Source organism: Camelina sativa, chromosome 20, assembly GCF_000633955.1.
Source record: "Camelina sativa cultivar DH55 chromosome 20, Cs, whole genome shotgun sequence".
Taxonomy (NCBI): Eukaryota; Viridiplantae; Streptophyta; class Magnoliopsida; order Brassicales; family Brassicaceae; genus Camelina; species Camelina sativa.
In genome coordinates this window covers 29,892,503-29,908,730 of record NC_025704.1, presented here as the reverse complement: position 1 = coordinate 29,908,730, position 16,228 = coordinate 29,892,503, and the positions used below count along the sequence as shown (strand labels likewise).

The 16,228-nt window shown below is 42.3% G+C and overlaps 2 protein-coding genes across 2 annotated transcripts; both read right to left on the bottom strand.

Annotated features, from left to right (window-relative positions):
* Positions 10,807 to 11,866, bottom strand: LOC109131275. Its single transcript, XM_019241990.1, has 3 exons — positions 11,584 to 11,866; positions 11,269 to 11,496; positions 10,807 to 11,181 (listed from the first exon to the last, which is right to left on the bottom strand). The coding sequence occupies exons 1-3, from the start codon at positions 11,788 to 11,790 to the stop codon at positions 10,807 to 10,809; spliced, it is 810 nt and encodes a 269-aa protein (XP_019097535.1). The 5' UTR covers positions 11,791 to 11,866.
* On the bottom strand, positions 11,917 to 13,275 carry LOC109131274 (RNA-binding protein rsd1-like). Its single transcript, XM_019241989.1, has 3 exons — positions 12,541 to 13,275; positions 12,021 to 12,100; positions 11,917 to 11,942 (listed from the first exon to the last, which is right to left on the bottom strand). The coding sequence occupies exons 1-3, from the start codon at positions 13,170 to 13,172 to the stop codon at positions 11,917 to 11,919; spliced, it is 738 nt and encodes a 245-aa protein (XP_019097534.1). The 5' UTR covers positions 13,173 to 13,275.

Genomic DNA, 16,228 nt, shown 5'->3' with positions numbered 1-16,228 from the left:
TTTGTCACTAACAATCCTAAGATGGAAATGTAAAGATTCAGAAAGTAAACTACAAGAACCAAGAACTAAATGCAAATGAAACTGAATGATTGAAACTGTAATGAAGCAAGAACAGAAATAGAAACTACTACTAATGAACTAATGCAAGACAATTAATGAACTGAAAGCTAAATGTATGCAACTGGAATGAAACAGGAATGAAACAAGACAATCACAAATCATAAACCAGAGTTCTGGGGATGAACTCGAGCAAGCACTCGACCGAGTGTAGGTCGAGTGAGAGGTCGAGCTGGTTGAATCCGGAAAACAGAGCAACACAACAAAAACAGAGCAATACTAAAACCAATCAAACAACAAGCAAGCTACAAGATTAAGACTTTAAAATCAATAAACAAAGAAGGTTCCTGAGGATGGATTCATGGGAAGAACTAATCATTGTGGTTATCTAACTTGGTCAACAAATCTCAAGCAAACTTTGAGCTAACCTCTAGACATATAAATCTAAGACAAGTTTCTCCCACTCTCATGGTCAAGAAACAATCAAACCTATGCAATTCTAGACTTGTTCTCACACAGTAAAGAATCTACACAAGCAGGCATTAAGCAATACATCTCAAACCAAACAAGACCTCTAATCTCTTAGCAAGCCTAATGGTAAGCTCTAGATCTAGCCTTATCTATGCTTCTTAAACATTGGTGTGATGCTAAGAAGCTTGAAATCAGATCCTAACCTCTCAGTTCAAGATCAGCCTTAAGAACATCTAGCCTAGAAGAGATCTACAACAATCAAGCTTGACCAAATCACATAAACCACAAGATCAATCCTTCCTAACCCATCCTCAAGATCCTAAGAAGACTACTCACAACAAGACATGATGAAACAAATCAAAAACCCAGAAAATATTGAAACTTGCATTATTAGAAAGATAAAACAGAGATCTTCAATATTAATCAAAGGATGAAACTCAAATTCTCAATATTAAGAAAGTTATTGAACCAACAATATTGAAGAATCTAAGAGTTTTCTTAAACAAGTACAAAATCTAATAAAATGCAAAAGGAATAATGCTAAAAAAGGTAAAAACTAGGTTTTTGGGAATATCTAAAAAGCTGGACACTTTGGTGGCTGCAGGTACAAGGTCTTATATAGTGGGGAAGTGGAAGCCCTAAAAATAGAAAAAGTCAAAGCAGTCAACGGCTCGGTCAACTCGACCTGTGCTCGGTCGAGCTAGGGGTCGAGCTGGCTTCTCACGTGCAATCTCCACTCGGTCGAGTCCTCCTCAGCACACGGTCGAGTGTCTGGTCGAGTGTGCGGTCGAGTTGGACTCCGGACCTTGTTGTTTCAGCCTTAACTCCCTTGTTTCCTCCTCAAGATTGCTTCACATCTCTTCTCCATTGCTTCCATGCTCCTTGAGCTCCAAAATCACCTGTTTATGCATGAAAAGATGCAAATGCAATGCAACTAAACCCTAATGCATGATTAGTGCTAAAGCTACACAATAATGGTCTAAATGGATAGAAAAAGATGCAAAAGATGTGAATAAACTAAGGGAAAACAAGGTAAAATATATGGATATCAATAATGACAAAAAAATGCTAAGGTTAGGGTATATATAATGCAAAATATGGACAAAAAGGGTGTCTAAAACATGTAAATAAGAGAGTTATTATTCCGCCTCAGCCTGACCCTCATGTTCGTTCACCGGCTCCATCTCGGTTAGTCTCAACCGCCTCATCAAGGCTTCATTGTTGATCTCTACTTCCAACAACATCGGATCCCATTGACATATCGTCCTAGCCGCATATCTTTGGTTCTCCATCTCTTGTGCCTCCGCACTCTGGTCTTGCTCCGTTCGAACTTGGTTTGCCCTTGTCACTGGGTCAGCAACCGTGATGTGATCACGGGTTCGGCCCCTGGCCGAGACGACAGAGACGTCCCGGACGGCTCCGAGACGCATGACCGAGAAGCATCGGACACGGACAAAAGGCCTATCTTGAACGCGGCCAAGGCACCGGCGACCCTCCCAGGAACCACAACACGACCAAGGGAGCTCCAGCAAGGCGACCAAAGAAGAATCAACTTGGAGGAACAAGACAAAGTCACCTCTTGAATAGTTCAAGGCCGAGTTTCAACCTACACACAAAGGACCCGAGGTTAGCATCACCACCAGAGAGCATTGAGTTACAACCAGCTTTGGGAAGCTTGAATTGTGTGACTTCCCCAACACGCCAGTGTGAAGACGCCCCTAAGCCATTAGAAGGAGCTGTACTCTTTTTCCTACTTTGGGTTTGTTCCAATGGGTTTACCAAAGAGGTTTTAACGAGGTAGCAAACTCTAGTGCATCTCCACTTCGATCCCACTTGGCTCATGACTTGGAAACACTTAATGACATGCTTAGGAGCCAAGGAAGTGAAGATTCAATCACCACGTCTCAACCAATGACATGGCGACCCTATCCCCCTTCCTTCTTTTAGATTTAGTCTAGACTCTTCTATGACCGTTGTTTAGTCATTGCCTTGTTTTATCTTTTGCTTTTACTTTTGAGGACAAATGTGTGGTTTAGATCAAGGCCACGCCTTCTAGGGTTAAGAGTCTCCATTTGTAAGCCTATCTATATAAAGGCATCAACCCACAATGTAAAAGGGCAGACTTGAAAGAAATAGAAATTTTCCTCAAGAGAGATTCTTGAACTTGTCTCCATCCTTTCATTAGTCAATCTGGGATTGTCTAAGGGAAAGAACCCTAGCAAACCTTGAACCGGTTCATGGTTTGTTAGTGACTGTATCAAGAGAAGAGCCAGCCCTCTTGTGTCGTCGCATCAAACCACCTCTATTCCATCTTCCATCTCACTCGTTCCATAGTCCCCAACCTTGAGAACTCTTCCACAATCTCTTGAGTTTATCTTCAAGCCACCTTCACAAGCCTCGAGTTCTTTGCCATCAGTCCTCGAGTCTCCCATCGTACCATCTCGCAACGCCTCCACCCTCGCTTCCCACCGAGTCCGGCCGAAAACCTCATCTGCTTCACTCAGCCGCATCCGTACGATCCAAGAAGGTTTCACGACCGTATTCTCGAATCGTTCGTTGGAATCACCTCAACTCTCGTTTCTGTTGTTTGAATCCTCCCTGGATTCGTCTCGATAAAGCTTGGCCGAGGAAACTACCACCGATCTAAACTTGATAAAAGCCACCCTCCTCCATCGATCCATAGCCGCGTCCGTGGGTCACATCAAACCGTCTCTCCTTGGTCTGATAATGATACTGGTAACGCCACTGGCTCAGATTGAGTTCCCTCTCTAGCCGCTTCCCTTGGCCTCCTTTTTGATATGATGATAAGGGTTGGTATACCCTCTTCATCGCTGGACAATATCTCAACCACCTCCAGGTACTCCTCGTGGTCATCATCACCCAAGCTAGGGTTCCCATCACCCTCAGCTACATTCAATCCAGCACTGGCTTCACCTCCATCGTTGTGCTCAGGTTCGCCGTTGGTGTCTACTCCAATTGGCTCCGCACCGTCAATCTCCCCCATTATCTCTGCCAACATATACATGACTCGGTTTCTCATCCCTTCTCTTTCATCCTCTGGTACTGTCTCCAAAACTGTCACGGTCAATCCCCGTCTGTCTATGGTGATCTGGATCTGCAGTGGTACCTCGGCCCAAACTGTAGCTGCTTGGTCACCCCAACCATCTTTTTCATCCACGTCATCTCCCAAGCACTCAGAAGGATCGGTCTCCAAAGACTGGTCCAGCTACCCACTATTGTCTCCTTCCCCATTCTCAATAGGGTTGGACTCAAAACAGTGATCCACCTCTTCCTCATAACCATCCAGCAACCCATCGAGACTCCAGTTATCAGGGTTGATGGTCGCGTGGGCACTCTCCGACTCTGTCGAGAGTAAGCCATTATGATGACTTGGCTCCTCCTGCCCTGGACTCTGTCCCCCTGAACCAATGCCACCATTCACGCTACCTGAAGACATCTGCAACACCACCACAACAACAAGGTCTCTGCTAGTTAGTCTAAGGCTCTCTTAAAAACTAAACAAGCAAAAACCGGTTTCTAAGTGTTGTGTGCGACTCCTTTACTCGATAAAACATTTTGAACAGCCCAAGTGGACACGAGTTTTGCAACCCGCTCTGATACCATCATTGTAACGCCCCCGAACCATCCGTCCCGGCCGGACAAACCGCAGACCGGCCCGAAGGTCGCTACGCGAGGAGATCCGCCCGCAATCCAGCCGAGGTTCCACCAAAGAATTAGGTTCCTCAGCCGGACTGCTGGAAGCCGCCTACCCGCTACGTACATTCCTTAAGCTTTTCAACTGTCGGAACGCACGCGGCGTTGTGCTTGTCCGGACTAGACCGTACCATTCCCACTTGTCAAAATATATATATCTGAAAATATCACGATTTATTACTTAGGTAAAAATGTTTACAATTCAAACAAAGATTCTCAAGGAAGACAGTTGGATCAAATCGAATAAAACAGCATGCACAAGAAACATAGGATTTGCAACACAACAAGAAAACATCATATCCAGTTTCTGAAATCCAACTCTACCCACTTAGTTTCTCTGCAAGAAAAATGATTGAGGAGGAGGATTACTCAATGAATTGGGTAACCTCTAACATGCTAACACCTCTAACATGCTATCTTATCCCATCCAACTACCCCAAACAACCAACAACCAAAGCACGCAATGTCGAAGCGCAAACAAGAAAGCAATCAATCAAACAAGGAAGCAATCAAGTCTAGGAACAATCAAGTCACGACTCATCTAGACCTTGACTCTAACTTAGCCTCCATGCTACGTCAGCCGGAATCACTACTAGGGTGCATCATGCTAGTGATGCATCAAGATAACTTGACCACCCTAGACTTCACCTAGCCTGGCCTTCTCGCCAAGACTTGCACATCAAACAACTACTCAACCTAGGGAACACTCCACAATCCCAGGCCCTTTCGATCCTCTGTTCCGTCCCAACTCCCACTTCGCGTTAATACCACAAAGACCATCAACCGGACAACCAATCCTCCGCGTTGTTACCCCTTGGTAAACAACCGGGCACACAAAGCCACATCATCTTGCAGCGGTTAGGGCTAGTAGCTAGCTAGACAGCGAAAGGTCCTGCCATGAGATCCCTCTGGATTAGCTCACCGGACTTCCAAACAACTTGTTGGGAACCGAGATCGACTACTAGCTAAGAACCGAGACGTTTAACTCGAGGAGTAGCTAGGACGTGCACTTAACTCTAAGTCTAACAATACAAAGAATTAAGCACAAACAAAACACACAAAGCAAAAAGAAAACAAGCATTCAACAAGCAATCAAGCACATCACACGCAATCACAAAATAACTTAAGAAGCAAGGAATAATCATGCAACTTAAGTAAACTACTCATGCATGCAGTCCTAGTATGCACCCTACACCATAAAATTAATTTTTGGTTTACTTCCCCACATTTTAATTTAACAAATCTTCCCATTTTCTCATCATGCATGCGGCTCTTTCCTCCATCGAGATTCTCGCATGTCTTAAAAAAATATTTCTCCATTGAACTGATCTTTCACCAAGTTCAAGGAAATATTAACTCAAGTTTTTGGGCACACACATGCGACTCTTTCCTTCTTGGAGAGTCTGGAATGGCTTCACCAAAACATCTCATCTCATAGACTGTTCTACCATCCAATTCATGAGGTTCAACTCTCAATTTTGGGACCCTCATGCGGCTCTTTCCCCCTAGAGATTCTCGCATGCCCTCCCCAAAATTCACCCCATCCCATGAATTTTTTTTCCCACAAGTCTATGAGGAACCAACCTCTCAATAATTCATACAAAATTAAAATAATTAAGTTTTTAATTTGCATGACCCCCCAAAATTAAGTAAGAAAATTCTTACTAATTTTTCCATCGATCTCCATGATGGAGAAAAATTCTAAATCGAACTCGCAAGGCATCTCACACTTGCAGTTGATTTTTAAAAATTATTTCCCACCTTCAAAAAATTTCAAAACCCCAAAAAGTAAGCATGCAAGGCATTTCACACTTGCAGCTAATTTTTTAAAAATGCTATTCTTCCCCAAGAATGCATAAAAACCCCAAAAATCCCTCTTGACTACATGCAATCATCTAGATCTACATGCAACAAAGAAAACAAACTTCACAACAAGGCCGATGCAAGAGGTAGAGAGCTAATGCACCTCCTTGAGCAAGATCCCCAACTTGCTCACAACAAAACCACAACAACAACTCACAACTCATCTACAACCACAGCCTCAACTCACCTTGGCTAATAGATCTTGGCCGATTGAGCTTCACCACACCACGCCGATCTGACAGCAGCTCCCCTTGATCCTTGGCTTCTCTCACCGACGAGATCTCCTCTTCTTCTTCCTCTTTGTTCGAAAACTCTCTTGATTTTCTTCACCAAAGTTTGAGAGAAAATTTTGGCAAGATTTTGGTGTCAAAGAGAGGGATTGGTCGCAAATGAGAGAAGGAGGGGGTATTAATAACCTTCTATCTCGACTTCTCTAGCTGGGCATGTGGCGAAAATGGCTTGACAAGTGGCTGAAATTTTGCATGTAAATCACCCATACTCTCACTCACGCGCGCGTGCATCTCAGGTGCTGGCGAGAGAGGCTTGATCTGTCAACACATGGCGTCTCACAGCTCATGAGAGACCTTTCCACTTCCTCCAACCTTCCCGCGTCTCTCTTGCGTCCCAAGCTCCCGCACTTGTCCGTAATTCAAAGTTTACACATCCACGACTTTATTTCTCGTCAGTCCTCGGTCCTTCCGTCCGTGACTTCCAATTCTCTCGTCCATCTCCGGCTTGTCCATCTCCAGACCTCTCGTCTGTGACATCAAATTTCTCGTCTGTCTCTGGACCTCTCGTCTGTCTGGCTGATACGCGGCCATTCCGTTCTCATGGTCAGTTTTACGTCCTTCTCATCATTTTTCCACGGCCATTTCTTTCTTTTCCCCTTCCTTCAATCTTTCTCCATTGTCCTTGACCATCCATCATCCAGTTCACTGGATGTCCTAATGGTTCACGTTCGTTCTTCGGTCTTGGACCATTCCACGACTTGGTAACTTCCTTCGCAAGTCTCTAGGTCATTCTTCGAGATTCTCTTTTCTCCATCTTCTCAAGATTTTTCCTCGTCCTTCGAACACGTTTCTCCGTCCGGTCCGTACTTCTCGTTACGGGTCATTACATTCTACCCCCCTTAAAAGAATTTGTCCTCATATGATGAGCATATCAAGATGATAGAGTGAATTAAGCTATAAATTGGAGGAAGAGAGAAGAGTCAGGAACAAGCTGAAGAAAGAGAAGCATTGAATCAAAGAAGTTAAGTGGTGGAAAAATGGTGCAACAAGGCAAAAGCCTTAGTATTTGAAAAACGTAAAGATTATGAGGAGCCAAGTGAATGCTGGAAGTGAAGAAGCTTTTCAAAAACATCGGCAACGGTGGTATAAGTATGAAGTGAGACTATGGAGGCGAAACTACCAAGGAAAGGGAGGTTCTTATAAAGATATTGACGCGATGGTAATCGCAAGGCAATGACACCTAAGTTAGGAGTAACGACATCACAAGGAGAGAAGGAGAAGGCGTGAGAATTCGAGGATGAATTCTTATAAGGGGAGGAGAATGTAATGACCCTCACAAAGGGTAAAAATCCCAAAATAATAATTCAAGGATATGACTAGGGAAAGACTCAAAAAGAAAGAAGATATAAAACAAAGAAGGACGACCGGAGGAAGTCCGAGAAAATATTCGTGAGTCGAGGAATGGTCGAGCCAAGACTGCAGTGACCGGAGGTGAGATCAAGGCCTTAAGATCGATAAAAAATTAATGGTTTATGCGGAAACGGCATCTGCGGAAAAGTCGGGTAAGTACCGAGAAAGAATACCGAGACGTCCAAGAGATGTTCGGGTACTATCCGGGAAGAGATCAAGATGACCAAAGAAAATTGAGAAAATTGTCCGAGGAGTCGAGAAAAGTTGTCGAAGAAATATCGAGAGACCGACAATATCCAAGAGACCAAGAAAAATTGTCTGAGAACTATTGGGAGAACCGATACTGTCTGGGAAATGTCGAGAGGGACATCTGAGCAAGACCGAGGAAGATCGAGGATTGCCGAGAAACGTCGACCGAGAGACAAGTTTTACCAAGAAACGTCAGACGAGAGACGAGTTTGGCCGAGAAAAATAAAAATTTTTATTTTCTCAAAATCTAACCTATCAGATTACATGCATGCTCATGCACTAATAAAATAATTTTCATGCACTAATAGAATGGAGTTAGTGGGCTTAATGGTGATTAACGATTGGGGGATGTTAATCATGCTCAACATGCAAGCCATGAGCTAGCCACTTGTCAAAATGCTTATAAATATGGGGTGTGAGACTTCATTGTCTCATTTTTCTCTCATTTGCTCTCAAACACCAAAAACACAAAGTCTTATTTTTTCTCTAAAAATCGAGGGAGATCGAGAGAGATTGTCGAGAAAGACCGAGAGAGATTGTCGAGAAAGACCGAGAGAGATTGTCGAGAGAGAGATCGAGAGAGATCGAGAGGGAGATCATCGACGCTATGTCGAGAGAGGACAGAGAAAAGAAGGAGTTCCTGTCGAAGAGTTCATCGACGAGAACCGGTGTTAGTATCGAAGAGATCACCGAGAAAATATGGTGATAGTGTCGAGGGAGATTACCGAGAGAGCAACGATGGTTGTGTCGGAGAAGAAAGACCGAGAGGAGAAGCGGTTTGCGATCGGGAGAAAACCAAGGGGCGAGACGCGATTTTGATCGGGTAAAGTCGAGATCGAGAACGGTCGAAGAAGCGGGAAGCTGTCGATGCGAAGACTGTGTGATCGAGTGGTGCGGTGAAGTCCGGTAATCATCAACGCGTGAAAAGGTGAGTCTGCGGTAATGCATGTAGATGCGGTTTAAAGTTTGATGCATGCGATTATGGTAGGATTTGTGTTAGAAACACCATAGAAAAATGAGCTAGTTGCATGATAAATAAATTGGACTCACTCAATACTTGGCTAAAGAAGAATTTCGGGTGCATTTTAAGTAAATCGAAACACTTAAAATTGGTTTAAGGGTTGCATGCATGATCGAACCTAGAGGATTTTGTAAGTAATAATACTTGCTTAAAATCGGTTTCATGCATGAATAAACGAGTAAAGTATTTTGCATTTTATTGCATAATATTGATCGAGGTTAGTTGCATGCATAATTTGGACTTAAGGGATTTAAATGGGTTAAATCGAATAAAATTTGGCTTGCATGCTTAAATGGATTAAGAAGGATTTAAACAGTATAAATTAATTTGGTTGCATGCATGATTAAACTTGTTGCATTATTTGCTTAAGTTGAAAAAACTGGTTGCATGCATGTAGATTAATCATAGGTTGCTTGAATTGTTATTCTTGTTACTTGATGATTAATGCATGTTCTCTTGCTCGAAGTTTCTTGCTTGTTTTATGCTTGATTTTCTTGCTTGAGATGTTGTTGGTATTTTAGCGAGTCTCTTGAATTCGTTTCTCGAGTCTTAGCTAGAATAGTGTGTCGATCTTCTGTTCCATAAGCGGTTGTCACGCGTGAGGTCCTGACGACCACTCTCGCGAGACACTGTCATGGCTAGCTAGCTACTAGCGTGACCGCTACATGATGATGTAGCTTAATTGAGGGCTCATTGCTGGTGACCTTTGTGGTCTCGGCATGAGGGAATGGTAAGGAACGGAACAGATTATCGAGGGCCCTTAGGTGAAAAGAGTCTAGGGTATTCCAAGCGATCCTTGTAGTATTCTAGATGTCTTTGTTTGTTTGGTAGGTTGAGGAGTCTAGGGTAATTCAAGTGTCCCTTGTTTTATTCTAGATTGTCCTTGCGAGTTGCGTGTGAGTCAAGAGTCTAAAGTGTTCTTTAGTCGTCTTGTAAGGTGTATAGCGAGTTCAGATCGTCGAGTCGAGATGTATTGATCTAACCTCTCTCGCTTGTTTGTGGTTTAAATTGCTTCCGCTATTGTTTTTGTTGCGTAGCTTTGATAACTTGCTAAGTTTGTTTTACTTGATTGTTTTCTTTGCTCAACCACTACAAGAAAACAGGCGGTTAGCGACTACAGTATTAGTCGCTTTGTAGTCGTATAAACTACGTTTACGACCAAATAGCTACTAACTCAAGCAGTCGGAGATCGCTAGTCGCTAATTTATGTAGTCGTATTTATAGTCGCCTTTTAGCGACTACTGTACGACCAAAAGATGTAGTCGTTATATAGTCATTAAGTAGTCATCTCATAGTCGTTAAACTACGACTATATTACGACTATAGTGTGATTAATTAATAACTAAGTGTTGTAGTCGCTATATAGTCACTTACCGTAGTGACTATTTAGAAACTACATTACAACTATTTGGCCACTGATGTTGATTTCAGAATCTATATGTTACGACTATTTAGCCACTGATGTTGATTTCAAAATTTGAAAGTTTCATATACTAATTTCCCATTATCCTCTTATTTTCATTCCCATTATCCTCTTCTTTTCATTCTTGTATACCAATTTTAATTGAAAGATTCGAATTTGGAAAGACATAATATCGAAATATTGAAATACAATACATGTTCAAGTTACAGAAATCAAAAGAGCGAGAGATAGAGTTCATACAAAAGTGGCAATGAGTTCATACAAAAGAGCAAGAGATAGAGTTCATACAAAAGAGCAAGAGATAGAGTTCATCCGAGTAGAGTGAGATAGAGTTCATCTAAAAAGAGTTAAGACATAGAAGAAACCTATTAAGCAGCGGTTGATGGAGTTGGAGCTGGATCATCTTGGGGAAGAGGTTCTGTGGTTGTCTGTTTGCTTGCAACGAAATTCTCAAACCGCGGATCATTTTTCATCAGAAACTCCTCGACGATTGATAAATGGTCAATCTTGTCCTTCTGGGCAGCAATAACTTTGGATTGCTCAGCTTCACGCACAGCTGTTTCTGCATCACGCCTCCGCAGTTGAGCAGCCTGTTCTTCTATCATTCGTTGAGCTTCCTTCAACTGTTCTTCGAGAGCCACAAAGGTAGAAGAGCCACATGCTTGCTTATGCTTTCCATTGACAAGGCAGTCCTTGAGGCTTCCAACTCCATAAGGTGTTCCTCTTGTATCTTTCTCAGTGGACTTGAAAAGAAGAGAAAAGTTAAGATTAGTGGATGACAAGTTAAACTACATGTCTATAAATGTGTATTGGTATTTTTAAAAAGTTACCTCAAGGAAAATTTCTGTATATTCTTCTGTTGTGAGGTCCCGTGGCCGTGATTCTCCATCTGACACAGCAAAAGACTCTGCCTCCAGCTGAGACAACCTCTCTTGAACAGTCTTCTCATAAGTTCCTGCAATCTTCTCTGCCTTCCGATCAACATATGTACCATCAGGCTTTGTATGTGCCTTGATAAACACCTCACCAAGTCGGACTTCTCTTCCCAATTCCTCAACCTGCAATGTTAGCCAAGAAACAGAGATTAACTAAAAAAACAACAGCTATGTAAGAATTGAAAGTGGCAAAAATAACAGCTACTTAACCATTTCGTCTTGAAGCTGTCGATACGACTTTGGCCCTGAGAGGTGTACGTGAGGACCTAGGCCGTTACGGTCAGACATACGGGCATCAGAGTAGGTTTTACTCCTCTGTTGTGCTTCTTCAGTGTCCCAGTAATCCTCCATCGTCATCCAGAGAGTGTCGCCAATCCAGTTTGGTTGAACTCGACTAGTCCTCACACCGCTAACCATGTCTTTGATCCGGTTTTGACAGATTCCCTCAAAGTAAGCTTGAACAGTCCCGGTTATCAAAGGATCCCAAGTGTGGGTTTTCTAGAAAAAAATGAGCTATTGTGAGTGAAAAGAAAAAATGTAAAGCTATGTATGAAGGCTATGTATGAAAGCTATGTAAACAGGATGCATCCTTACCGCGAACTCAAGAAAGTATCTCTCTTGTTTGTCCCGCGGCACACATGTCCAGCTGTAGAAGGGACCTTCGAATTTGTTTTGAAGAATTTTAGTAATCTTCCGAACAAGTTTCGATCCTTTGTCACGAGTAAACCTCCATACACATGAACCAATAAAATAAGTAAGATCAACAGTCATTGCTATTCGCACAAGACAAACCAACAGAAATGAGATCAATACAAGACAAGACACAACCAATTCTATTCGCACAAGACAAGACACAACCAATTCTATTCGCACAAGACAAGACACAACCATTTCTATTCGCACAAGACAAGACCACAACCAATTCTATTCTCACAAGACAAACCAACAGATATGAGATCAATACAAGACAAGACACAGCCAATTCTATTCGCACAAGACAAGACACAACCATTTCTATTCGCACAAGACAAGACCACAACCAATTCTATTCGCACAAGACAAGACCACAACCAATTCTATTCGCCTAAGACAAGACCAACAACCATTTCTATTCGCACAAGACAAACCACAATCATTGTTATTCGCATGTGAAGAGGAAAATCATACCATTGGGTGTTCGGTACGGGTGTGGGAGAGAGGACAGTGGTGAACTTATCCCTGTCTGGAACCACAAGCAATGCATTTAGAGCATGCAACACATTCGACTGTAGTTCGGGCAACACCGGAGAAGATTCTTCTTCAAAGTTGTTCCCTTGAGAAGATGGATGCGATGGATGCGACTGACTTCTCGCCTGAGTTTGAGAGCGTCGAACAGGAGAAGGTGGAGAGACTTCCCGACTTCTGTCCTGACTTCTCGCCTGACTTCTCGCCTGACTTCTCCCCTGAGTTTGAGAGGGTCGAACTGGAGAAGGCGGAGAGACATCCCGACTTCTTCCCTGAGTCCGTGGATTGAAGTGGACTTCTTCTGAAGGAGTCCGGTGTAGCTCGGGTGGAGGTGGATGTGTAGACGAGTTCTGAAAAAGTTGTTGCGGCGGAGGATAGTTCCGGATCTGGGCTGGAGACTGTCGTTGCAAACCGCTGACTTGTGCTTCAGGCGTCTGCAGAGGAGGAGGATCTTGTCCCGCCGGCGTGAAGTTGTACCGACTGGGCAGAGTATTAGGCCGTCGATTTGGTGGTGCCCCCGTCGCTCTCTGAGTAACGTTAGGACCAACCTTCCTCTTCTTCCCTCGATGTGGCATCTTGTTGGTGATTGAAACTGATAGATTCGAAGAGATTAGGGTTGTGTTGTGAGATTAGGGTTTGAGAGAGGCGATAGAGTTGAGTTTCGAGAGAGGCGATAGAGTTGAGTTTCGAGAGATTAGGGTTGTGTGTGAGATTAGGGTTTTCACGATTATATAGTTAGTGGGTTAATGGGTTTAGGTTAGTTAGTGGGTTAATGGGTTTAGGTTAGTTAATGGGCCTTAAAATTATAATTAAGATATAAATTATGATTAAGATAGAAATTATAATAATAAAATTAATTTATAATTATAATTATAATTTCTATAATAAAATTAAGATAGAAAAGATTCTATATATAATTTCTATCTTAATTATAATAATAATTAAAAGAATTTGTAATGATAATTTCTATCTTAATTATAATAATAACTAAAATAATAAATTAATTTTATTATTATAATTTCTATCTTAATTATATCTTAATTTTATTATTATAATTTCTATCTTAATTTACATAAAATATTTTAGTACTTATTAATCCTTAATGAATATTGAAACAAAAAAAAAAAGAAATAAGGAAAAGATTCTATATATAACCTATATAGATGCTTTAAATAGAGCATATTCATAAGAAATCCTATGCAAATATTGTTTGTGAATAAAAGTAAGAAAATGATAGGCTTCTTAAAACATATGTTTGTTTTCTTCTTCTACTTTCCCTTCTATTGCCGACAGGTTCTTTCGTATGACAGTTACTTCACGATCGTTTAAATGCATCAAACAGATACATCATAACTCTTCTACCCGAGAGACATCTATTGTTCTTGCAAACACTACATGGACAGAAAAACTTACCGCCACTATTCTGAACTGTATCTTGGCTATTTCCAAACGAGAATTGGTCCAACCCCACTAATTCGAATTCTAATGAAAAATTTCCCGCCATTATATATATATATTGTGTTTTTTTTAAGAACTATATATATATATATTTTTTGGAGAATATAAAAGGAGAAAATAAAAGGTTTTATAAAGTCAAATTTTTGGTTGTGATCTACATTTTTTTTTGGGGAAGGAAAGACAATTGTGTTGGAATGAAGGAGACAAATGGGTGCAATTTGTTTTTAAAGACTACATCTATGCCACTAATAGGCGACTACTCAATATCAGTTGGCCCCCACAAAAAAACCCACGTTTTTTAACTGTATTTTATGACTATTTGGCGACTACGGGGTGACTATTTAATGACTCGCCGAATGAGTCGTAGAATAGTCGCTAAATTGACGACTATAGTACGACTATCTACTGTGGTCGGTAAAGTAGAGACTGATTGGCGACTAAATTACTGTAGTCACAACTTAGTCGCAAAATGGTCACTATCTAGTCGTTATTTTTGGCGACTACAAATGTAGTCGCTACTTGTAGTCGCTAATCGACTGTTTTCTTGTAGTGAACGGGGTAGTCGGGTTGGGGAAAGTAGAATCCTGTTTAGGAGAAAGGGGTACCCAGGCTCACTGAGTAATCTTAGATTACTCATGATGTTATTTTGGTCTTGCAGGGAAGCCTAAGTGAGTCTAGAGCTGGAGCAAACGTTAGGGTACCGGATAGGGCTTTTCTTGTGTTCTTTGTAAAACCCTATATTTTTCTTAAACAATTACTATAAAACTTTCCGACTATCTTTATATATTGCTTTAATGATTTACAATGTAATATTTAGTTAAAGTAATATATTCGGTTTTCAGGAAACATGGCAAGTTGCAAATGATACTCGATCTTGTCCGGGCTAACACAACGCACCAGGCCACAAGGGTTGCAAAGCCTAAGTAACCTCGGTTGCGGGTGGAGTTGTGCTAGGGAGGACCGGTCGGGAAGTCTGCAGCTTCCGTCCCTCGACCGAATCACCTCGGTACAATTCCTCAAGTGGCGTCCCGTGGCTGTCCGATGGCCTTCATGGTCATAGAACGGTTCGGGGGCATTACAATATTGCTAAACATGCATCAAATTCCTCAAGAATTATGCAGTTCACTTCTCCACTTCTCAACATGCATGGTGATTCCTAGCATAATTCTATGTGCATTTAAACATGAATATAGCGTGAATCCTACCATTTACGCATGCAACATCTATGTAGTTCTACCATGAACCTAGACTAAATGCAGCAAGCAATAGGTACGTACACGGCCCCAAGGACCCGTGCAGCACCCCACACATCCTACCAAGGATCTAACACACACAAAGACCGCAGAACTCACAGCGATTAGCAGATTGATTCTCCGGACTTCACAGCACCGCGGATCAGACAGGCTCTCACCTTCGCACCAACAGCGCCTCCTTCACTTCGACCGCTTCTCACTTTGACAGCATCTCCCCGGCTTCGAGAATGTCTCACTCCTCTTGAGAGAGGGCAAGACTTTGAGAGCTTTAGTTTTTCTTCTCTTTGAGCTAAGTGATGAAATTGTGAAGGGTGGCATCCCTTTTATAGAGGAGATGGGCGGTGCAACTCGCCAATGCATGGCATGCACATGCTAGCTTCTCCTTCTCTCTCCCTTTGGCAAACACTTGGCGCCCAAGCTACCAAGATTCCTCTCCCTTCTCCCACGATTTGGTAAGAACAAGATAATCTCTCCTTTGTCTCCCATATTGCTCAACCTTATTGGCCAACACTTAGGAACATAATGCTTATGTCCTACTCCTGTGTTTTTGATTGAGTTCCATTTTTGCATGAATTCCCATTGGCTAAATGCAAAATTCGAATCACTTATGCGCCGCCAACAACCTCTGCAAAATCCGGAATCTTGTCGGGTTCGTCCGACGTTCGTCAGGCTCGTCTGGCAAAACTCTGTCCTCGACCGCAGTCACTTCGGCACTCTTTGGGATTCTTTGGTACTTCGCGGTTTCTCTCGGCTCTCGTCCTTCTTTCCTCGATCCGTACCGTCTCTCTCGGCACTTCTCGGCATTCTTTGGCACTTCTCATCTGCTCTCGGCATTTCTCAATCCGTACCAACACTTCTCGATTCTCTCGGCACATCTTGATCTGTCTCGGCATTTCTTGATCCGTACCGATACTTCTCGA